The sequence below is a fragment of the Pristis pectinata genome, chromosome 43 (genome assembly GCF_009764475.1).
Source record: "Pristis pectinata isolate sPriPec2 chromosome 43, sPriPec2.1.pri, whole genome shotgun sequence".
Taxonomy (NCBI): domain Eukaryota; kingdom Metazoa; phylum Chordata; class Chondrichthyes; order Rhinopristiformes; family Pristidae; genus Pristis; species Pristis pectinata.
In genome coordinates this window covers 2,377,270-2,402,033 of record NC_067446.1, presented here as the reverse complement: position 1 = coordinate 2,402,033, position 24,764 = coordinate 2,377,270, and the positions used below count along the sequence as shown (strand labels likewise).

The window sequence follows — 24,764 nt, the reverse complement described above, 5'->3', positions numbered from 1 at the left end:
TGCCCTTTTAAATATCTAAATTGTACGTATGTCGACCACTTCCTCGGCCGGCTCGTTGCACTGGGCGCTGGTGAGCTTTCTTGGCCGTGGCGTCTACGTGGTTGGACCAGGACAGGCTGTTGGTGATGTTCACTCCCAGGAACTTGAAGCTCCCGACCCTCTTGACCTCAGCACCATTGATGTAGACGGGTGCATGTACACCGCCCCCTTCCCTGGCCAACGCTGAAGTCACTTCTAACCACTCAAGGGGCTATTAGAGATGAGCATTGACGCCCAACCCTTGCCAGCAAGGCTCCATCTCCCACAATGAAGCAGCAGCCCATGGGCTGAGCCACCGCGCAGGCGCAGTAGCCCGCCCGGGTTGGGCGGACGGGTCCGGCAATCCTGGTGCGGGGGGGCGCATGCGTGGTAATCGCCCCGCCCGTGCGCTGCCGGCAGTGCCGGGCCCGCGCGTGCGCGGTGGCGGGCCGACGCCCGCCCGGCAACGGCGCCTGCGCACTCGGCCAGTCGGCCGGTGACCGTGGGACTCCCGCCCCTCGTTCGCTCTCGGTGGCTCCGGCGATGGGGATGGTGTCGGAGGTCGGGACGGGCGGCGGCGGCGATGGTGGTGGTGGTTGTTGTTGTTGTGCTGGGTCCCGGCCGTGAGGGAGAGCGAGCGACGGCGGCCGCTGATCCTGAGGTAACGCCGAGCCTGTGCGGCTAGGCCGCGCCGCCCGTCCCGGGGAAGAGACCGGCCTTAAGGTGGACCGACACCCTGGGGCAAAAAAACATCCATGGATCCTCCCCAAAACCCGGCCGCACGGCTCAATCCTTGCATTGGGGGGAAATCCGCCGAAAAAACCGGGGTTGGCGGGGGTAAAACGAAGCTGGGGGGGGGGAGCAATGGGATGGTGCAGGAGGCAAAGCAAATGCAGAGGGGAGGGTGGATGCATTTGCAAACGCCGATGCTCCGCAAGACCTGGCATTCTCGGGAGGGAAATCTGCAAAGAAAACCGGGGTTGGCGGGGGTAAAACGAAGTTGGCGGGGGGGGGGGGGAGCAATGGGATAGCCCAGGAGGCAAAACAAATGCAGAGAGGAGGGGGGTGGTGGATGCATTTGCAAACGCTGATGCTCCGCAAGACCTTCCATTTCTTTGGAGGGAAATCTGCAAAGAAAACCGGGGTTGGCGGGGGTGAAACGAAGCTGGGGGGGGGAGCAATGGGATGGTGCTGGAGGCAAAACAAATGGAGGGGGGAGGGTGGATGCATTTGCAAATGCTGATGCTCCGCAAGACCTCCCATTTCTCTCGGGGGAAATCTGCAAAGAAAACCAGGGTTGGCGGGGGTAAAACGAAGCTGGGGGCGGGGGGGGAGCAATGGGATGGTGCAGGAGGCAAAGCAAATGCAGAGGGGAGGGGGGTGGTGGATGCATTTGCAAACGCTGACCCTTCCTGCTGCTCCGCAAGACCTCCCATCCTCAGCTCCAGCAGGAATGCACAGAGCTCGGAATCCACCATCCCCTCCCCTGCCCCACTGTGCAGTCTACCTAGTTGTATTCAAGGGGGTAATTGAGACTGCGGGTCATCAAAGGGTGGGGGGTGGTTAATGGAAAGTGGAGAGGGAGGGGGAAGGATGTCCCGCCAGGCGGTACATTTTGCAAGTGAAATGTAGGCCAGTTCCATCCCCAGACCTCAGTGACCCACTGGTTAGAGATTGAGGCAACACCAGTTAGGGGTTCCTGCTCCTCTGTCTGACAGACAGGGCGCAGGAAGACAACTTTCCCCTGGCCATGGGGTCGAGAGTGGGTTTATCACAGCCTCAGGGGTGAGGAATAAGGCTGAGATGTGTCTTAATTTCTGCATTCAAGGTGTTGAACTGTGGGATTCTCTGCTTTCGAACGCTGTGGAGGAAGATTTCAAAGTACCGAGATCAAGGTATGGGGAGAGAGTGCGGACATGGTACTGAGAGAGGATTAGCTCGATCATGTTGAATAGGGGAGCAGGTGTTCCCACATAGGTAATTGATTAACTGCTGGTTCATTATTATCACAGGGGTACAGTGAAAAACTTGTTCTGCATGCCGTCCATACAGATCATTTCATTTCAACAGTGCATTGAGGTAGTACAAGGGAAAACAATAACAGAATGCAGAATAAAGTGTCACAGTTACAGAGAAAGTGCAGTGCAGGCAGACAATAAGATGCAAGGGCCACGACGAGGTAGATTGTGAGGTGAAGAGTCCACCTCAGGATAAAGTGGATGTGCAGGGGATGTTTCCATCAGTGGGAGAGTCCGGGATCCGAGGGCACAGCCTCAGAATAAAGGGGCGTCCCTTTAAAACTGAGATGAGGAGGAATTTCTTCAGCCGGAGGGTGGTGAATCTGTGGAATTCATTGCCACAGAGGGCAAGTCATTGGGTGTTTTTAAAGCAGAGGTTGATAGGTTCTTGATTAGTAAGGGTGTCAAAGGTTACAGGGAGAAGGCAGGAGAATGGGGTTGAGAGGGTCAAATAGTTAAGATTTCTTTATTAATTACATGTACATGGAAACACACAGTGAAATGCATCTTTTGCGTAGAGTGTTCTGGGGGCAGCCTGCAAGTGTCGCCACGCTTCCGGCGCCAACATAGCACGCCCACAACTTCCTAACCCGTACGTCTTTGGAATGTGGGAGGAAACCGGAGCACCCGGAGGAAACCCACGCAGACACGGGGAGAACGTACAAACTCCTCACAGACAGTGGCTGGATTTGAACCTGGGTTGCTGGCGCTGTAAAGCGTTATGCTAACCGCTTCAGAAATCAGCAATGATCAAATGGCAAAGCAGACTCTGGGGCGAATGAGCTAATTCTGCTGCTGTGTCTTATGGCCTTAAAGGGACCATTCAATGGTCTTATAACAGCGGGATAGAAGCCGTCCTTGAGCCTGGTGGTACGTGCTTTCAGGCTTTTGTATCTTCTGCCAGATGGGAGGGGGGAGAAGAGAGAGTGTCTGGGGTGCTAGAGCTGTGAGAGCGAGGGGTGCTCGCTCCCGTACGCCTCCCCGTCACCTTCTGAGATTCTGCCAACAACAGTGGTGTCATCGGCAAATTTACAGATGGCGTTTGAGCTGTGCCTAGCCACACAGTTATAAGTGTAGAGAGAGTAGAGCAGTGTGCATCCTTGAGGTGCACCTGTGTTGTTGCAGTGTGGAGGAGCAGAGGGATCTGCGGGTCCATATCCACAGATCCCTGAAAGTTGCCTCACAGGTGGATAGGGTAGTTAAGAAAGCTTATGGGATGTTAGCTTTCATAAGTCGTGGGATCGAGTTTAAGAGCCGCGAGGTAATGATGCAGCTCTACAAAACTCTGGTTAGACCACACTTGGAGTACTGTGTCCAGTTCTGGTCGCCTCATTATAGGAAGGATGTGGGAGAGTTGGAAAGGGTGCAGAGATTTACCAGGATGCTGCCTGGTTTAGATAGCGTGCATTATGAGGAGAGACTAAGGGAGCTCGGGCTTTACTCTTTGGAGAGGAGGAGGATGAGAGGAGACATGATAGAGGTGTACAAAATATTAAGAGGAATAGATAGAGTGGACAGCCAGCACCTCTTTCCCAGGGCACCAATGCTCAATACAAGAGGGCATGGCTTTAAAGTAATGGGTTGGAAGTTCAAGGGAGATATCAGAGGAAGGTTTTTTTACCCAGGGAGTGGTTGGGGCGTGGAATGCGCTGCCAGGGGCGGTGGTGGAGGCAGGTACATTGGTCAAATTCAAGAGGTTGCTAGATAAGCATATGGAGGAATTTAAAATAGAGGGATATGTGGGAGGAAGGGGTTAGATAGTCTCAGGCGAGGTTTAAAGGTGGGCACAACATTGTGGGCCGAAGGGCCTGTATTGTGCTGTACTGTTCTATGATTTTAAACCTGCAGCTTTCGACCTTCATCTGACAAGTAATTTTTAACAAATACTTAAACACCGTCCTTTCCCACAGGAGCTGTGAAGGGGTAAGGTGGTGGGGGCCGCGAGTGAGGGGCACCGAGTGACCGTGCGCTCTCCCCTCCCGCAGGGGTCCGATGACGTTGGAGAGGGGGCGATGGCCACGCTCAGTCGACAGGAGTTCTTCCACCAGTTGGTGCAGGGCTGCGTCCTCCCCACTGCCCAGCAGGGCCTTGAGCAGGTCTGGCAACTTCTCCTCATCTGCCTGGGATGCCGGGTGCTGTGGAGACTGGGTGAGTCGGTCACCGGGAGGTGGGGGGGGTTGGCAGGTGGACCCTGGGTGCACCCCCTCCCTGTGTCCGTGACACCCTCCGGCCCCTACACCCCTCCCCGTCTCTGTGACCCCCTCCGGCCCCTACACCCCTCCCCGTCTCTGTGACCCCCTCCGGCCCCTACACCCCTCCCCGTCTCTGTGACCCCCTCCAGCCCCCAACACCCCTCTCCGTCTCCGTGACCCCCTCCGGCCCCTACACCCCATGTTACCCCCTCCAGCCCCTATACCTCTCCCTGTCTCTGTGACCCTATCCAGCCCCTGTAACCCTCCCTGTCTCCATGACCCACCTCCAGCCCCTACACCCCCATGACCCTGTTTGGCTCCTACACCCCTCCCTACCTCTGTAACCCCCTCCAGCCCCTGCTCCCCTCCCCATCTCCCTGAACACCCAGCCGTGTGTGTGAGTGCCCTGCTCCTCCATGCGGTGCTGCTACGGTGCGCGGTGCCTCGGGCGTCCGTCTCACTGACTGTTTTCTCCCTCCCTCCCTGCTCTCTCCGTCCTCCAGGTCTGCCCCCCTGGGTGAAGCACTTGAGCACGGTGGCTGGAGGGTTTTACTGCCTGCACCACTTCTTTCAGCTTCAGATGGTGTGGGTGGTGCTGCTGAGCCTGATGTGTTACACTGTGCTCTTCCTGTGTCGCCACTTGCAGCATAAAGGAGTCTTTCTGTCCGTCACCATCCTCATCTACCTGCTCCTGGGGTGAGTACGCAGTGAGACTGCTCTCGCCCTCCCCTTTCCCCTCCCTCTCCCCCCCACTTCCCCTCCCTCCCTCCCTCTCTCCCCCCCCCCCACTTCCCCTCCCTCCCTCGCAACCCGGTTTGTATGTTCTCCCCGTGTCTGCGTGGGTTTCCTCCGGGTGCTCGGGTTTCCTCCCACACTCCAAAGACGTACGGGTTAGGAAGTTGTGGGCATGCTATGTTGGCGCCAGAAGAGTGGCGACACTTGCGGGCTGCCCCCAGAACATTCTTAGCAACTCAAGGGGATGTATTTCACTGTGTGTTTCGATGTACGTGTGACTAATAAATATCTTATCTTTACAGGGAGATGCACATGGTGGACACCATCAGTTGGCACAAAATGCGAGGTGAGAACATGCGGAGTCACTGTTGCGTGCACGTCTATTGCCGTCCGGAGGCCTGCCACGTCAGGCGTCGGAGAACACAGAACATAGAACACTACAGCACAGTACAGGCCCTTCGGCCCACAATGTTGTGCCGACATTTTATCCTGCTCTAAGATCTATCTAACCCTTCCCTCCCACATAGCCCCCCATTGCTCTATCATTCATGTGTCTATCTAAGAGTCTCTTAAATGCCCCTAATGTATCTGCCCCCACAACCTCTGCCGGCAGTGCGTTCCACGCACCCACCACTCTCTGTGTGAAAAACTTACCCCTGACATCCCCCTTATACCTTCCTCCAATCACCTGAAAATTATGTCCCCTCGTGTTAGCCATTTTCACCCTGGGAAAAAGTCTCTGACTGTCCACTCGATCTGTGCCTCTTCTACATCTCTGTCAAGTCACCTCTCATCCTCCTCTCCAAAGAGAAAAGCCCCAGCTTACTCAACCTCTAAGACGTGCTCTCCAATCCAGGCAGCATCCTGGTAAATCTCCTCTGCATCCTCTCTGAAATTTCCACATCCTTCCTATAATGAGGTGACCAGAACTGAACACAATACTCCCAAGTGTAGTCTGACCAGAGTTCGATAGAACTGCAATGTCTTGTCCTCTTGAGATACCCTGTGGCCTCTTGCCCAAACCTGTGGCACACTGACCCATTGCTCAGATCTTTAACTACGGAACACTGCAGCACAGGAACAGGCCCCTCTGCCCACGATATCTGATCCCACATTAAACTAATGCCACATCAGTTTAAACACATTAAACCAATAACCCTCCTGCCTGCACACGATCCATATCTCTCCATTACCTGCACAGTCATGTGCCTGTCCAACAGCCCCTCAAACGCCTCTATCGTACCTGCTTCCAGCCCCCACCCTGGCAGCCCGTTCCAGGCACCCACTGCTGTGTGTGTGTGTGTGTGTGTGTGTGTGTGTGTGTGTGTGTGTGTGTATAAAAAAAACCTCCCCCCGCACATCTCCTTTAAGCTTGCCCCTCTCTCATCTTAAATGCACGCCCTCCAGTATTAGACATTTTCACCCAATCTTACAAACTTCTATCAGGTCTCCCTTCAGCCTCCACTACTCCAGAGAGAACAGCCCGAGTCTGTCCAACCTCTCCTGATAGCACAAGCCCTCTAATCCAGATAGCATCCTGGTGAACCGCACCCTCTCCAAAGCCTCCGCACCCTTCCTGTAATGGGGGCGACCAGAACTGAATGCAATTCTCCGTGCGGCCTGATCAAAGCTTTAAAAAGCTGCAACATAACTTCCTGATCTTGAACTGATGAAGGCGAGTTCCTGTGCCTGTTTACAAGTCTCTTAAACCCCTCTATCGTATCTGCCTCCACTCCCACCCCTGACAGCACATTCTGGGCACCCACTGCTCTCTGTGTAAAAAAAAACCTGCCCCGCTCATCTCCTTTGAACTTGCCCCCTCTCACCATAAATACACGCCCTCTAGTATTAGACATTCCACCTTGGGGAATAAGATACCGCCTGTCTACTCTATCTGTGCCTCTCGTAATCTTATGAACCTCTATCAGGTCTCCCCTCAGCCTCCGCTGCTCCGGAGAAAACAACCCAAGTTTGTCCGACCTCTCCTTATAGCTCATGCCCTCTAATCCAGGCAGCATCCTGGTGAACCTCTTCTGCACCCTGTCCAAAGCCTCCACATCCTTCCTGTAATGGGGCAACCAGAACCACACGTGGTACTCCAAAGTGTGACTGAACCAAAGTTTTACACAGTTGCAACATGAGTGTCTTCTAGTCCTGACAAAACCCTGAGTTTAACCACGCTGAGCCTTCATTGCTAAACTTTGGGCAATGTTACCCAGTTCTGGGGTTGCCCTGGTTTAGGGAGGGGTAACATAGAGTCATCCAGTGTGGAAACAGGCCCTTCAGCCCGACTCGTCCGTGCCTTCTCAGGGCTGCGAGGAACGTGGCTTGACCAGCGGATCTGATCGAGGAACTGCCGCCTCTGACCCGCACGTCACTGGGATGTGAGCAGGAACCCACACCCTCAGAGGGGGAGCGTGCACACTCCCCAGAGACAGACACGCTCTCTCTACCCCCCTACAGGTGTACACTCATGCACTCTCTCTCGCACTCAGGTACTCTCTCCCCCCCACCCCCACATGCTCTCTCTCTATCCCACGAGTACACGCGCGCACCCACACACACTCTCTGTCTCTCTCAGGTATGTAAACACGCACGCTCTCTCCCTCACTCACTCTGTCTCTCTCTCATACACTTACAGGTGCGCGCGCGCGCGCGCACGCACACACACGCACACACACACACACACACACACACACACACACACACACACACACACACACACACACACACACACACACACACAGCACCAGAGGTCGGGATCGAACCCGGGTGTCCAGAGCCTGGAGGCAGCAGCTGTACACACTGCGCCACTGGTCTGCCTGACCTCTGGTGCTTCCCTACAGCGACTCTTAAACCTAATCTTCCTCCCCCCACCCCACATGAGTAAAAGCCCCACCAATTCTGTAAAAATTCAATAAACCAGCCAGGTCACAACCTAAGGAGTCAGGGTCCGTACTGATGTGCCGAAAAATCTGCAAATATTCTCGTTAAATTGCCCCAGTGGTCCTGCCGCGAGCTGTACTTGAGGTGGTCAAGCAGGCAGCTCAACGGTCCGAGTGTCCTCATCCAACGGCACCGGGGCTTGACTCCATCTCCCCCTCCCTCCCAGGGGCGCAGATGATCGTGGCCATGAAGGCCATCTCGCTGGGCTTCGATCTGGACCAGGGCGCCGTGGAGGGGATGCCGTCCCCGGTCGAGTTCATGGGCTACATCTACTTCGTGGGCACGGTGATCTTCGGGCCCTGGATCAGCTTCAACAGCTACCTGCAGTCGGTGGAGGGCAGGAGGATGGTGAGTCAGGGGCTCCGGGGGTCTCCCCCTGCTTTTCAACACTCCAGAGACGGCACCGTCCGGCTGGTGGGGGCGTCCTCGGGTGCTGGGGGAGAGACAGAACTGGCCGAGGTCCCACCGCTCTCCGTAACCTCTTGCATCCCTATGCTCTGTCGTTCCCACGCCGGTGTCCTGTACGGCTGTAACCTGGCGTCCTGACCCCGGCGCTCACTCCCCTGACCGATGAAGGCCAGCGTGCTGAGCGCCGCCTTCACCGGCCTATCTACCTGTGGCCCCATTCTCACCCCCAGGGGGAAAGAACGCGGGGGAGAGGGGGGAGAGAACACGGGGGGAAAGAATGTGGGGGAGGGTGGGGAGAGAACGGGGAGGGGGAGAGAGAACGTGGGGAGAGAGAGAACGCAGAGAGAGAGGGGGAGAGAGAACGTGGGGAGGGGGAGAGAGAGAGAGAATGCAGAGAGAGAGGGAGAGAACGCGGAGAGTCCAACCTCACTCACTCCCCCGGCGCCCCACCGTTAACAGTACAAATCCTACCAGAGTTCGTCCACCACCTTGCATTAATCTGAATTAAACTCTGTTGGCTCATTAACCTCATTGCATCTTCGTGGTCCGTTCCAGCCTTGTTCTGTAGCTCCCTCACTCCCTCTCTCGTTCATTGTCGCAGGCAATAACTTCGGCTCCACTGCCCTCCATGGCAACGAATTCCCACTGATCCTCACCCCCCCGGCTGGAGAGATTCCTCCCTGTCTCATTTCGAGAGGGACGTCCCTTTATCCCGAAGCTGTTCCCCTCGGATCCCAGACTCTCCCACTGATGGAAATGTCCTCCCCACGTCTGCTCTATCCAGGCCTTTCTGGAAGCGGGAGTTTTCAATGAGATCCCCTTCCCCGCCCCCCAATCCTTCCGAACTCCAATCCCAGAGACACTCAAACGCTGCTCCCCCACACGTCAAGTCCTCCCCTGGGGATTGCTCTTGCGAACCTCCTCTGGACCCTCTCCAGGGCCAGCACGTCATTCCTCAGGTGTGGGGCCCCAAAACCGCTCGCAACATCCCAAATGCGATCCAATCAATGCCTCATTGGTGTTGGTTTATTATTGTTACTTGTACCAAGGTCCAGTGAGAACCTTGTCTTGCAAACCGATGGTACAGGTCAATTCATTACACAGTGCAGTTACATTGGGTTAGTACAGAGTCCATTGATGTAGTACAGGTAAAAACAATAACAGTGCAGAGTAAAGTGTCACAGCTACAGAGAAAGTGCAGTGCAATAAGGTGCAAGGTCACAACAAGGTAGATCGTGAGCTCAGAGTCCATCTCATCGTATAAGGGAACCGTTCAATAGTCTTATCACAGTGGGGTAGAAGCTGTCCTTGAGCCTGGTGGTCCGTGCCCTCAGGCTCCTGTATCTTCTGCCTGATGGGAGAGGAGAGAATGACCCGGGTGGGTGGGGTCTTTGATTGTGCCGGCTGCTTCACCAAGGCAGTGAGAGGTAAAGAGAGAATCCAAGGAGGGGAGGCTGCGCTGGGCTGTGTCCACAACTCTCTGCGGTTTCTTGCGGTCCTGGGCAGAGCAGTTGCCGTCCCGAGCTGTGATACATCCAGACAGGATGCTTTCAGCAGGAAGCCTCAGCGGAACGACCGTGCTCTTACGGTGGTGCTGATGGCTCCTGGAGGGAGAAGAGGGCCTCAGGAGGTTGCAACCAGGCAGTGGAACCACTAGGCTGCAAAAATAATCTCGGTTGACGGTTTTCAGGAGATGTACAGCGTCAGACAATGTCTCAACCGTGTGTGTGTGTGTCTCTCCCCTCCCAACGCCCTCCTCCTCCCCACTCCAATCCCCCCTCTGCAGAGCTTTGCTTGGTTCCACAAGGTGTCACTCAGTCTGGTGAAGAGCCTGCTCTGCCTGGTCGCCTCTACCTGTGTGGCCCCGTACCTCTTCCCCTACTTTATCCCCATCTACGGGGACCGGCTCCTCAAACGGTGAGTGGCCGGCGGCAGTTGTCGACCCGTCCCGCCGCGCTTTACGCCGTCGCCGTGGGTTCTGCCGGTCGAGGGAACCGAGGCTCCTTGAATAGTCTTTGGTGTCATTGCTGATGGAGTAATGGTTCTAAATCTCCCAATGGTAACACTCACCCCTTCCCTCCCTCCCTCCCTCCCTCCCTCCCTCCCTCCCTCCCCTGTTCTCCCTCTCCATCACCACGTTCCTCCCCCTCTCCTCACACCCCCCCTCTCCTCACACCCCCCCTCTCCTCACACCCCCCCTCTCCTCACACCCCCCCTCTCCTCACACCCCCCTGCGTTCTCTCTCTCTCCCTCCCTCTCCATCTCTGTTTCCCCCCCCCCCCCCCTTGCCTCTCTCCAAATGCTTCCAAAGTAGGAAGAAGCGCAAGATCAGGTAAGCCTTGTCCCCTCTGCCCCGCCCGGGGGTCTGTTCACCCCTCAGGGGACGGTGTCACCTCCCGAGGGCACGGCTCCTCCCTCACCTTCGCCCTCCCCTCTCCCGCCACCCCCTCCCCTCTCCTGCCGCCCCCTTCCCTCTCGTCTCCCTCCGCCCCCCTTCCCTCAGCTCACGAATCACAACAAGACTCCCCTCTCCGTTACTGAGCGGCTGCCCTGTGGGTTGGGGAGGGGGTTGTCAGGGCGTGCGGGATGGACGGTGGGGCGGGGGGAGGGGGAAGTGATCTGTGCCTCTGCTCCTGACTTGCTTTGTTTCCTACCCCCTCCCCTGCTCTCCCCAGAGGATCCGTACTGAGGTGGGTGTGTCGGTCGCTCTGCTCCCCCCTCGCTCCGAGCCCCCGGGGTCGTGTCTGCGCGGGAAAACCTCCTGCGGCCCATCCCAGCTGCTCCCATGTCCCTCTGAACCTCTCTCTATCCATGTACCTGTTCGCGCGCCGTAACTGTCCCTGCCTCACCCGCTCCCTCCGGCAGCTCGCTCCGTATACGGACCACCCCCTGGGTGGGGAAAAGTTGCCCCCTTGGGTCCCTTTTTAAATCCTTCCCCACTCACCGTAAGCCCTAGTTCTGTACCTCTGTGCATTCACCCTCTCTCTGCCTCCCCCCACCCCCCCCCCCCCCTTACTCTCCTCCCCTCCCAAGGAGTAACGTCCCAGCCTCTCTGACCCTTGAGTCCTGGCAGCATCCTTGTAAATCTTTTTTTACTTTTTACAATTTTTTTTATTAGGTTTCAAATTAATTTCAAATGAATGCACATTAGTGATTATACATGTGCTACGAAGAGATGGGGAAACACAACAGTTGACATATACACTCACAGGGAGTAAAATATAGAATCTGAACCTCCCAATCTCTTACTAAATGAGCATGACACAACAGAATTTGAAAAGAAGTTTAATTATATGAAAAGAGAACCCCCAAATTAAAAAATAATAATAAAAGCAAACCAAAAACTTCAAAAAAAAAGCTGGACTGATATTTCTTGGGTTAAAAACAAACATTATATAGGACGGATCTCTCGGTCATTAACATAACAAGAGCAATCGTACGACAAGCTGAAGCGGATAAGTGGCCAGAATCCATCACTGGTAACCCAAACATTGCAGTAACAGGATGTGGTTGTGGATCAATATTCAATATTCGCTTAAATTTGAGGAAGTCTGGAGTCCATTTATTCAGTGTTTCCATATGATAGAAGCAGACCTTTTTCAAATCCTTTTCAATAACCTTTGAACACAGAGGAGCAGAGCTGACAGCACTATAACGGTTTATTTTTAACCGAAGAAATATCAATCCAGTTTTTCTTTTGAAGTTTTTGCTTTGCTTTTGATCATTATTATACTTTTTTTTTGATTTGGAGGTTTTCTTTTCATATAATCAAATTTCTTTTCAATTTTTGTCTGCATCATGTTCACTTAGCAAGAGCGTGGGAGGTGCAGATTATATACTTTACTCTGTGTGAGTGTATATATTAACTGTTATCCCGATCTCTTTGCACCGTCTGTATGATCGTTAATGTTGTGTATATTAATTTGACATTTAGTAAGAAGATTGAAGAAGAATATAAAGAAAAACCATTATAGTGCCGTCAGCTCTGCTGCTCTGTATTCAAAGGTTATTGAAAGGGATTCGGAAAAGGTCTGCTTAAATGGACTCCAGACTTCCTCAAATTTAAGCGAAGGATCAACAGTGCCACTCCTAATTTTTTTCTAAGTTTAAACATGTTATAGTTTGAGAAAACCATTGAAATGTGGTGGGGGGTATAGGGTCCTTCCATTTAAATAGGGCGGATCTCTCGGCCATTACTGTAACAAAAGCAATCGTACGACAAGCTGAAGCGGATAAGTGGCCAGAATCCATCACTGGTAACCCAAAAATTGCGGTAACAGGATGGGGTTGCAGATCAATGTTCAATACAGTTGAAATAATATTAAAAATGTCTTTCCAATATGTTTCCAAAGGAGGGCAGGACCAAAACACGTGTGAGGGAGGCCACCTCCGAATTACATGTTTGTAAATCTTCTCTGTGCTCTTCATGGCTCCCCACTGGCAGAGTATTAGGCTCCCCCTTCCCTCCCCTCCCCGCCCACTGACACCCCTGCCTCCTGCCCACAGGTGGCTGCGGGCGTACGAGAACGCCGTCTCCTTCCACTTCAGTAACTACTTCGTCGGCTTCCTGTCAGAGGGCACCAGCACCCTGGCCGGAGCCGGCTTCAGCCTGCAGAAGGAGCAACTCAGATGGTAGGGGGCGGAGGGGAAGGGGAGGAGGGGGAAGGGGATGGGGAGGGGGAAGGTGGGAGGGGGTGGGGGGGGGAAGTGAGATGGGTGAGGCGAGGGGAGGGGGGGGCAAGGCGGAGGGAGGGGAGAGGCACAGTGGGTGCTCTGCGCCGCAGGTGGGTGGGTCCATCCTCCGGGTGAGTCACCCGCCCCCAGCCCGCCTTCGGGAGGGCATCGGAAGATCCCGGGGATGTGGGGGTGGGGGCAGTCTCCCTGGTCTCCAGAGCTCGACCGGCATCAACCCCACCCCCCAGGATCTTGCTGTGCGCTGGTTCCTGGCACCCGGGGGGGGCAGGTCCTGGGATGTGTCCGGAGCTGGGGAGGGAATCCTCCAGTCAGTCTGCTCACTCTCTCCATCTCTCCCCCTCTCTCCAGGGACCTGGTGGTCTCCCGCCCCTGGAACGTGGAGCTGCCCCGCTCCATGGTAGAGGTGGTGACGAGCTGGAATGTGCCCATGTCCCGCTGGCTGAACACCTGTAGGTACCGGGTAAACCCCCCTCCGAATCCGCCCTCCCTCCCTCGCCACGTCCCATTGTGTACAACATGAAGCACAGGAAGAGTCCGGACATGCCAGCCCTGTCCTCTGCCTCTCTCCCCGCCCCATCTCCCCCTCTCCTGTCTTCCTCAGCTCCCTCCCCCCACAGCCAGGTCGGACCCACACCGGCAGCACCGCGCACGGTTCCCGTCTCCGTATCCCCCTGGGTCAGACCCACACCGGGAGCACCGCGCACGGTTCCCGTCTCCGTATCCCCCTGGGTCGGACCCACACCGGCAGCACCGCGCACGGTTCCCGTCTCCGTATCCCCCTGGGTCGGACCCACACCGGCAGCACCGCGCACGGTTCCCGTCTCCGTATCCCCCTGGGTCGGACCCACACCGGCAGCACCGTGCACGGTTCCCGTCTCCGTATCCCCCTGGGTCGGACCCACACCGGCAGCACCGCGCACGGTTCCCGTCTCCGTATCCCCCGGGTCAGACCCACACCGGGAGCACCGTGCACGGTTCCCGTCTCCGTATCCCCCTGGGTCGGACCCACACCGGCAGCACCGCGCACGGTTCCCGTCTCCGTATCCCCCGGGTCAGACCCACACCGGCAGCACCGTGCACGGTTCCCGTCTCCGTATCCCCCGGGTCAGACCCACAGTGTAGTCCCCAGTGTACTCTAAGAGATGGATACGGCCCTCCCTCAGTACCGCCCCTCCCACGGTGCGGCCCTCTCTCAGTACCGATAATCAGGGGGATAATGAATGGGCTGTCCCGTGCCTCTGTGAAGTGTTAATTCTCTTCACTAATACCCCCCTCCTCCTCTCTCTGCCCCCCTCAGATGTGTTTAAGAGTGCGCTGACGCTGGGAAGGTTCCCTGCCATCTTGGTCACCTACACCGCCAGTGCTTTGTTGCACGTGAGTACCACTGCCTCGCGTTCCGAGCCCCTCGGCTGCACAGGAGGAGGCAGGTCGCTTCCCCCTCCCCGCCCGATTCAGGCTTCTGATTGACCCCACTCCGCAGGGCTCCGTCTGGAGTCACTGGCTCAGACGGGGCCTTGGGTTCCTGCCCCCGTTTTCATTTTAGGGCCATCGATTCCAGCAATCGGTTTACAGAGTCTTATCAATCAGTTTACAGAGTCAATTTTCCATGCAGTACAGCAACTAATGCGCAGAATCTGCTTAACCCACTATGGACAACATCGCACCATGTCAAACGGTCTGCAGAGTCTATTTCTACAATGGGAAAAGGAACCAGCTAACAGAATCTATTGAAACAGTTCACCACATCTAACAGCCTACAGAATCTATTTGTATAATGCAGTACAGCAAACTGTCCACAGGATTTATTTAGTTCACTGTAAACACATTATGCAGTTTGTTTAAAGAGATCCTTTACAAGTGGCAGAGTTACAGAGCCTGTGGGCAAAACTGCAGCAGCAACTACCGATAATAGCAGGATTATTCCCCGGTGAGTGGAGGGATGTTCCACCCTGCAAGTTGTGTGCGCGGTTCAGTTGGGTGGAGGGGTTTGGAGGATTCTCTTATCCTGGTGTGGGAGGCAGGGGTGCTTTGCGCGCTGGGCCGTTCGCCGTCGGGTGGAGTGCGTCTTGTTGGGCCGGGCTACTGATTGCTGTGTCTCGTCCCAGGGCCTCAGATTCCACCTTGGGGCAGTCCTCCTGTCGCTGGGATTTATCACGTACGTGGAGCACGGTAAGTTCCCCGGTCTGCCTGAGCCCCTGGCTCCGGAATTCCCTCCCTGAGCCCCTGCGCCCCTCCCGAAAATTGACCCGTGCTTGGTGAAGGTGGGAAGCAAGAGGGTAGGGCATTCCTCTGACTTGCAATCCTCTGGCGGGGAGCAAGGACCCTGACTGTTCACTTCATCTCGTGTCTCCCCTAATTCCATAAACTCCCCTCAGCCTCCGACGCTCCAGAGAAAGCAACCCGAGTTTGTCCGGCCTCTCCTCGTAGCTAAGACTCTCTAATCCGGGCAGCATCCTGTCGAATCTCCTCTCCAAAGCCTCCACACCCTTCCTGTAACGGGGCGACCAGTACTGCATGCGGCCTGACCAATGTTTTACACAGCTGCAACGTGACACCCTGACTCTTAGACTTGCCGTACGCCGCCTTTACCTCCCTGTCTAATTGCGTTGTAGGATACTACGGACCTGTGTACATCAGTGTTCCTGGCATTTACTGTATACTTTCCTCTTAAGTAACAACTTTCACATCATACAACGGTGATTCCAATACATTTGACCTCCCGAAGTACAACACCTCGCACTTGTCCAGATTAAACTGCATTTGCCATCTCTCTGCCCGTGTACCCAACTGATCGATATCCTGCTGTATCCTCCCACAAACCTTCCTCGCTGTCCACAACGCTACTGGTCTCTGTGCCGTCTGCAAACTTGCCAATCTGCCCACTGACACCTTTGCCCAAATCGTGTCGAACTACAGAGGTCCCAGCACCGATCCCTGTGGAACACCACAGGTCACAGACCTCCAGCTAGCATAGTACTCCTCCGCCACTACCCTCTTCCACGGGCAAGTAACTCTGAATCCAACCTACCAAGCCTTAATCTTCTGGCTTGACCTTCCATGAGGGACCTTGTCAAATGTTTCAGATGGGGGAGTACGTTGTGAATATAGGGGGATATAGATAGGTTTAGAGAGAGGGCAGAGGTCTGGTAACTACATGCAGCATCGATCTCTTTTATTTACGGGAGGGCGTTGATAGATTGGGAGCAGTTCAGAGACGATTTAACAGACCGATACCGGGGGACTGGATTGAAACGTACAGCATCCTGAGGGGCAGCTGTGGGGAGAACCGAGAGCGAGGGGGTCTTTGTCTAAAACTAACGGGGCCCCTTTAAGACAAAAATGAGCCGAAGCAATTTTCAAGAGCCTCTCCCCTCCTCAAAGGGCGGTGCGCACAGAGTCCGTGAAGGGTTTGAACACGGGGGGAGAAGTTTTCAGGTTGTGGGGGCGGGTGTGAAAGGTGAGCAGAAATGAGCAGCAAGGCAAGGTTCCAGTCGAAAAGAGATCGATCATAATCTCCTTAGTGTAGCAGGCTTGGAGGGGGCTGTTCCCATTTGGGGCATGTCCCTCCATTTCACAACGTACCTCAGTGACAATAAATGTGGTTCTGATTCTACCCATGTCCCTGTCCAAGTGTCTTTTAAATGCTGTCAATGTACCTGCCTCAATCACTTCCTCCGGCAGCTCGTTCCGTATATGGACCACCCTCTGGGTGGGAAAAGTTGCCCCTCGGATCCCTAGGGCAGGCACGGTAGTGTAACGCTATTACAGCGCCAGCGACCTGGGTTCAATTCTGGCCGCTGTCTGTAAGGAGTTTGTATGTTCTCCCTGTGTCTGCGTGGGTTTCCTCCGGGTGCTCCGGTTTCCTCCCACATTTCCAAAGACGTACGGGTTAGGAAGTTGTGGGCGTGCTATGTTGGCGCCGGAAGCGTGGCGATACTTGCAGGCTGCCCCCAGAACACTATGCGCAAAAGGTGCATTTCACTGTGTGTTTCGATGTACATGTGACTAATAAAGAAATCTTATTAAATCCCTCCACCTCTCACCTTAAACCTGTGCCCTCTAGTTCTTGATTCCCCAACCCTGGGGGAAAAGGCTGTGCACATTCACCCTATCGATGCCCCTCGTGGTTTTATACACCTCTATCAGATCACCTCTCAGTCTTTTGCACTCCAAGGAATAAAAGTCCCAACCTCTCTCTCCATAACTCAGTCCCAGCAACGTCCTTGTAAATCTCCCTCTGCACTCTTTCCAGCTTAGTGGTCTTTTGCACAGCAGGGTGACCAAAACCGAACTCAATACTCCAAGTGCAGCCTCACCAGCAACTTGTACAACTGCAACATCACCTCCCAACTCCTGTACTCGGTGCCCTGACCGATGAAGGCGAGCATGCCGAACGCCTTCTTCACTGCCCTGTCTACCTGTGGCACCACTTTCTTGGGTCTTGGTAAAACCACAATTCGCTCTGTGAGTGTGAAGGACCCAGCTGCTCAAACTTTCCCCTAAAGACCGACCGGACAGCCCAATAACTGCCCCAGTCTCTGCACTGCTCCCACTGCAAGGACGCCCCTCCTTAAGTCCAAAACCGTGAGCTGTGTTCCAGGCACGGACTCCCACAGAGGGACTCCTTCCCTGTAGCCTTCCCAAGAACCATAGAACACTGCAGCACAGAAAGGCCATTCGGCCCTTCTAGTCTGTGCCGAAACTTTACTCTGCTAGTCCCATTGACCTGCACCCAGTCCATAACCCTCCAGACCTCTCCCATCCATGTAGCTATCCAATTTATTCTTAAAACTTAAGAGCCCACATTTACCACGTCAGATGGCAGCTCGTTCCACACTCCCACCACGCTCTGAGTGAAGAAGTTCCCCCTAATGTTCCTCCTAAACCTTTCCCCTTTCACCCTAAAGCCATGTCCTCTCGTACTTACTCTCCTAATCTAGGTGGAAAGAGCCTACTCGCATTTACTCTGTCTATACCCCTCATAATTTTGTAAACCTCTATCAAATCTTCCCTCATTCTTCTACGCTCCAAGGAATAAAGTCCTAACCTGTTCAATCTTTCCCTGTAACTCAACTCCTGAAGAACCGGCAACATTCTAGTGAATCTTCTCTGCACTCTTTCAATCTTACTGATATCCTTCCTGTGGTTAGGTGACCAGAAATGCACACAATGGTTCCGCACACAGAACATCCCGTAACGATCTGAGACTCCCTGAAGCTCCTCAGGTACTTGTGTCACAGTGAATCACAGCAGGTAGAGGCTCTGCCTCGCAGTGCTGGGGACCCAGGTTCGATCCCAACCTCCGGCACTGTGTGGGGAGTGTTTACATTCTCCTGGGAAGGGCTCCCGCTCCCCGATCCCTGGCTGCGGGCAGTTGGGGTGCGAGGGAGGTGGGGGGGGGAGGTCGTGGTTCCCATCAGAGGGTCAGAGGCTGCTCTTTGCTCTCTCCAGTTCTGCGAACGAAACTGGCGGCCGTCCTGAGCGCCTGCGTGCTGTCCCGGAGGTGTCCGGCGGCATGTTCCCACCGCAATAAATCGGTGAGTGGTGGGGGGGGGGGGGTGGGAGCCGGCAAGGTGGGTGGGATGGTCATTGGGGGCTCTAAACGATGCAATGGATGCCTTCCCCTTCCCCCCCACTGATGGGACCCCTTGCTCCCCTGTTCCCTCTTCCCCCCCCCCCACCACCAATGGGACCCTTCCCCTCCCTCCATCGATGAGCCCCTTCCATCCATTTTCCTCAGTGTCTCTCCGCCCCCCTCCCCCCCCCCACCTTCAACCTGTGCGGTCTGTTTCCTCTCCCTCCCCCCAAGGGGTCCCGTTTCCGTCCTGTGGGGTCCCGTGCCGGGCTTTTAGATATTTTGAAGTGTTTTGACCTGTGTGTGTTGGATCTTCTGCCCCCCCCCCCCACCTTCTCCTCTTCCCCCAACACCTCCTCCCCTCCCTCTTTCCCCTCCCCCCCCCCCCCCCAACAGAATCTCCTGGTCCGGATCATCAACCTCCTCTTTGGGTTCCTCAGCATCTTCTACCTCACCTACCTGGGATCGTTCTTCGACATTGACGTAGAGGATGAGGTGGAGGAGGAGGTACGTGGGTGGGGCGGGGGAGGATGTCGAGGTGGGGGGAGTGTGGGCAAATCGCCACCCCCCCTCCCCCTCTCCCTCTCCTTCACTTGCGTCCGTCCCTCTCTCAGATCGCCCCCACCCCCCTCACTTCCCCAGAGAGACCTCAGCACGACTCCCCCCGCAGTTGAATAGCTACTCTGCGGGGCGGGAGCGGGGCTGCCGGGTTGGATCCTTGAGGGAGGGGTCTGGAGCAAGGGGAAGGGGTGGTTCCTGCTTCCCATGTCCCCTGCGGATTCTTCCCATCACCCCGGGAATCAGAACACGGAACAGTACAGGCCCTTTGGCCCACAATGTTGTGCCGAAATAATTGCTAACGACACCTAATCCCTTCTGCCTGCAGAAGGTCCATCTCCCTCCATTCCCTGCACATCCTGAGCACCTTAAACCCCTCTATCGTATCTGCCTCCACCCCCATCCCGGGCAGCACATTCCAGACACCCACCGCTCTCTGTGTAAAAGAAAAACTTGCCCCACACATCTCCTTTGAACTTCCCCCTCTCACCTTAAACGCACACCCTCTAGTATTAGACATTTTGACCCTGGGGAAAAAGATACCGGCTGTCTACTCTATCTGTGCCTCTCATAATCTTATAAACCTCTATCAGGTCTCCCCTCAGCCTCCGCCGCTCTGGAGAAAACAACCCAAGTCTGTCCAACCTCTCCTTATAGCTCATACCCTCTAATCCAGGCAGCGTCCTGGTGAACCTCTTCTGCACCCTCTCCAGAGACCCCACATCCTTCCCGTAACGGGGTGACCAGAACTGAATGCAACACTCCAGATGCGGCCTGACCAGAGTTTTCATGAAGCTGCAACGTGACTTCCCGACTTGGTGAACTCGCCGTATGCCTTTTGAACTCGGGTGAAGGCAAGCATGTCGTACGCCTTCTTCACCGCCCCATCGGCCTGTGTGGCCGCTTTGATTACATCTACCCCTCTTCCCTTCCCCCCCACCCCCCTCTTAAATCCGTATCGAGGGGCAGGCCATCGACAGGGGCTCGATCAGCCTGTTACGATGGCGACTTGGATAAAGTCCTGGGTAAATTGGGGGGGGGGGGGGGGGGGGGTGGGGATGGGGGTGGAGGGGTTCGCTGTCCGGCCGAGGTGACCAGAGTCCAACCGCTCGGTGATGCCCGCTGCAGACAAATGGGAGGGAGGGAGAACGGTGCGGACGTGAGGGAGGGGGCGCTCAGAGCAGAGGCGTGTGCACATGTGAGACTCTGTCATGTGTTTTTCTCTCTCTCTCCACCCCGCAGGGATACGGGATGTCCTTCACCATCCAGAGGTGGAAGGAGCTGCACTGGAGCGGACACTGGCTCACGTTTGCACTCTGGGTCTTCTATCGCCTCCTGGGCTGACGACCCCCCCCCCCCCACCCCCACCCCCGGGACCCGGATACTGGAGGATTCCGGGGAACAGGCCTCGTTGTTCGTCAAACTCCCTCTTTCCCCCACCCCCCTCCCGGGAATAGAACCCCACCCCAACCATTCCTACGGACAGCATCCTGGTTCCCGATTGGGATTCCCTCACTCTCTCTCTCTGTCTCTCTCTTTGTCTCTCTCAAATCAAGGAGGAGCTGGGAAGGGAAAAAATTCAGGTTCTCCCCACTGCCCCGGGAATTATGATTATATGTACCCCCCCCCCCCCCCCAACGTCAAACATCCCTCCCCCTCCTCAAATCTGTACCGAGGGACACACCATGGTCACTCCTTCCAGACAGGTCTGCTGAATCCGGTCCTGAGACCGTCAGATATCGGAACAGAATCAGGCCATTCGGCCCATCGAATCTGCTCCACCATTCAACATGGCCGATGGTATTTTTTTCCCCAACCCCATTCTCCTGCAGTCTCCCTGTAACCCTTAAACCCCCCCACCAATCAAGAACCTATCGATCTCTGCCTTAAATACTTGGCCACAAATCCCACAGGTTCACCACCCTACGGCTGAAGAAATTCCTCCTCATTCCAGTTCTAAAGGGACGTCCCTTCATTCCGGGGCTGTGCCCTCGGATCCCGGACTCTCCCGCCGATGGAGACACCCTCCCCGCGTCCGCTCTGTCCAGGCCTTTTCACTCTCACCTTGCCTCTGCTTCCCTATCCGGGCCCCTCAATCTTTGACCCCACCCTTCAGTCTGTTCCCGATTTGGACTCTGCAGCTCTCTCCGGGGGTGGAGGAGAGAATTGCAATGATTCGCCTCCCTCCAAGAGAATTAATCCCTCTCCTGTCCCCATCTGAGGTTGGCAACCCCTTAGACACAGAGAGAGAGAGAGAGAGAGAGAGAGAGAGAGAGACACACACAGAGAAAAAGAGAGAGACACACAGAGACACACACACACACAGAAAGAGAGAGAGAGAGACACACACACAGAGAAAAAGAGAGACACACACAGAGACACAGACACAGAAAGAGAGAGAGACACACACAGAGAAAAAGAGAGAGACACACACAGAGACACACACACAGAAAGACAGACACAGAGAGAGAGAGACACACACAGAAAAAGAGAGAGACACACAGACAGAGAGAGAGAGACACACAGAGAAGAGAGAGACACACACAGAGACACACACACACAGAGACACAATGAGAGAGAGAGACACACAGAGAAAAAGAGAGAGACACACACAGACACAGACACAGAAAGAGAGAGAGAGAGACACACAGAGAAAAAGAGAGACACACACAGACACACACACAGACACAGAAAGAGAGAGAGAGACACACACAGAGACACACACACAGACAGACACAGAAAGAGAGAGAGACACACACACAGAGACACACACACAGACAGAGAGAGACACACACACAGAAAAAGAGAGAGAGACACACACACAGACAGACAAAGAGAGAGAGAGACACACACACAGAGAAAAAGAGAGACACACACACACACACAGACAGACACAGAGAGAGAGAGAGAGACAGGAGACACACAGAAGCACTAAATTAAACCCAGTGTGTGGGTGAGGGGGCAGAATCCAGGGCAGAGGGGACGGGAATTGATTGGGGGACATCAAATGTAAATGGCTGGTCGATGCCCAACACGGGAGTCAATGGGCCGAAGGTCCTGTTTTCATGCTGTGGGTGCAGGGTGGGTGTCCCACCCTCGGTCGAGGAATTTGGGAACACATTCTAGGCTGGCGGCGGGCTTGGAGTGAGGGCAGGGATTTCTGGAACACCGTCCCCAAAATCCGAGGGCGGAGATTAATCCGTGGAGGGAGAGCAGGGGGTTGGGACGGGGAGGTGGTGCTGAGGTTGGGGGGGGGGGGGGGGGTGGTGGTATGGGGAGGAATCAGCTGTGAATGGGGAGGGCCGGCAGGTTTGAGTCTCGGCCATTGGGACGGGGTCTAAAATGGACACAGTGGGGCGTAGAAATCCCGGATTTAGTTAATCAACCGGATTCAAATTTCCCTCCCCACCCCCCCCCTCCCCCGCCTGCCGCTGGCAGGAATCAGACTTGCTTCCCTCCCAGATCAGGGTTGCGACAGGGTCCCATGGGGGTGGGGGGGGGTACTGGCACTCTCAAACCCCCTCGACCTGGGGTGGGGAGGGTTACTGGCACACACACCCCTCGATCTGGGGTGCTTGGGGGTAGAGGGGAAGAGAGACAGGAACCTTCAAGCCTCAAGGATGGGACAGGGTTGGGTTAAATCCTGCCCGTGTTCTGCGCCCCTTTTCTAGAGGGGCAATGCTGGGTTTTAAAGGGTTAACCCTCCGAGGGTTGAAGCCAGGGTGCGTTTTTTTTGTGTGTGTGGGAGGGGGGTTAACTGGATCAGTCAGGCTTCACCACCGACGCGTCTGTTTCTGGGACACGGGGAGATTGGTAGCTGGGGTCGGTGCTCAGTTCGGGAGGGGGTTGAACCCCTTTTTTTAAACACACACACACACACACACACACACACACACACACACCCCCCAAAGTCAGGAGAAAGCCCCTCCTCTATCCCGCTGGGAATACCCTCCTCCCCTTCCACTGCTCCCGTCTCCTCCAAGTGTCGGGAATCCTCCTCTTGTGTTTCCCTCTCTCTCCCTCTAGGAGATTTCCATTCCTTCCCCGTCCCCAACAGGTCGAGCCACCGCTGGGAATGTCATCCTGTTACTCTGCGATGCTGTCGGTGTATTTATATTCCAATATATACGAGCTGTTTGGATATGTCGGTGTGTGTTTCTTGTGGTGGGGGGGGGGGGGGGCGGGTTCTGTCGGTTTGGGGTGGTGGTGGGGGATTAAACACGGACCCCTGTCCCGTCACAGACTCTGTCCCGTCGCAGTGTCGGGGGGGGGGGGGGGGGGGGGTCACAGACACAGACCCCATCCCATTCAGAGTGTGGGGGAGTCACAGACCCCGTCCCGTCACTGTGTGGGGAGGGGGTCACAGACACAGACCTCGTCCCGTGTGGGGAGTCACAGACCCCATCCTGTCACAGTGTGGGGTGGGGGGGGGTCACAAGACACAGACCCCATCCCATTCAGAGTGTGGGGGAGTCACAGACCCCGTCCCATCACTGTGTGGGGAGGGGGTCACAGACACAAGACACAGACCCCGTCCCGTCACAGTGTGGGGAGGGGGTTACAGACACAGACCCCCTCACGTGTGGGGGGGAGTCACAGACCCTGTCCCGTGTGGGGGAGACACAGACACGGACCCCATTCTCCCGCTTCTCCCCTTAACCCCCTCACCAATTGAGAACCGATCAATCCCTGCCTTAACTACACCCAGTGACTTGCCCTTGGTGGCAACGGATTCCACAGATTCACAGCCCTCCGGCTGAAGAAATTCCTCCTCATCCCAGTTCTAAAGGGACGTCCCTTCATTCTGAGGCTGTGCCCTCTGGTCCTAGACTCTCCCGCTGATGGAGACATCCTCCCCGCGTCCGCTCTATCCAGGCGCCTCCGTGTCCAGGAGGTTTCAGTGAGATCCCCCCTCCCCTCACCCTTCTTGAGCTCCAGGCCCAGAGACACCAAACGCTCCTCGTACGTTAACCCTTACGTTCCCTGTGAACCTCCTCTGGACCTTCTCCAGAGCCAGCATGTCCTTCCTTAGATACGGGGCCCAGAACTGCTCACAATGTCCCAAATGCGGTCTGACCAATGCCTTTATAACCCCTCAATGTTACACCCTCGCTTTCGTATTCCAGTCCTCCCGGAACAGACGCTAACATTACATTTGCCTTCCTGACCACCGACTCAACCTGCAAGTTAACCGTGAGGGAATCCTGCCCCGGGACTCCCACTCCACCTCCGATTTCTGGATTCTCTCCCCGTGTAGGAAACAGTCGACACCTTTATTTCTTATGCCCAAGTGTGTGACCCCACCCCCCCCACCCCACACAACACTTCTAACCCAATGTAACTGCACTGTGTGATGAATTGACCTGTACCATCGGTGTGCAAGACAAGTTTTTCACTGGACCTCGGTACAAGTGACAACAATACACCGACACTTCCCCACCCTGGATTCCATCAGCCCCTCCCTTGCTCGCTCTCCCGACCCGTCCTGCAGACTCCCTGCTCCCTCGGCGTTCCCTCCCTCCCTCCTCGACACTCCCTCCTTGGCGCTCCCTCCCCCCTCAGCACTCCCTCCCTCCTCGATGCTCCCTCCCTCCCCCCTCAGCACTCCCTCCCTCCTCG

At 55.5% G+C, this 24,764-nt stretch overlaps 1 protein-coding gene across 6 annotated transcripts; it reads left to right on the top strand.

Moving 5' to 3' along the window:
* Window positions 1–485: 485 nt before the first annotated feature.
* On the top strand, window positions 486–23,286 carry porcn (porcupine O-acyltransferase). Of its 6 annotated transcripts, none has more exons than XM_052009086.1 (16): window positions 531–679; window positions 1,847–1,913; window positions 4,022–4,184; window positions 4,732–4,924; window positions 5,266–5,309; window positions 8,076–8,257; window positions 10,104–10,234; window positions 10,629–10,649; window positions 10,993–11,007; window positions 12,824–12,949; window positions 13,361–13,461; window positions 14,310–14,386; window positions 15,118–15,181; window positions 18,464–18,549; window positions 18,984–19,094; window positions 20,388–23,286. In XM_052009086.1, exons 3-16 carry the CDS (start codon window positions 4,049–4,051, stop codon window positions 20,487–20,489), a joined length of 1,389 nt encoding a protein of 462 aa, XP_051865046.1. In that variant the 5' UTR covers window positions 531–679; window positions 1,847–1,913; window positions 4,022–4,048; the 3' UTR covers window positions 20,490–23,286. The 6 variants fall into 6 exon arrangements, with proteins under 6 accessions (XP_051865042.1, XP_051865041.1, XP_051865043.1 ...); XM_052009084.1 differs by having other exon boundaries at window positions 3,947–4,184; XM_052009087.1 differs by having other exon boundaries at window positions 1,847–1,995; window positions 3,947–4,184.
* Window positions 23,287–24,764: the final 1,478 nt, after the last annotated feature.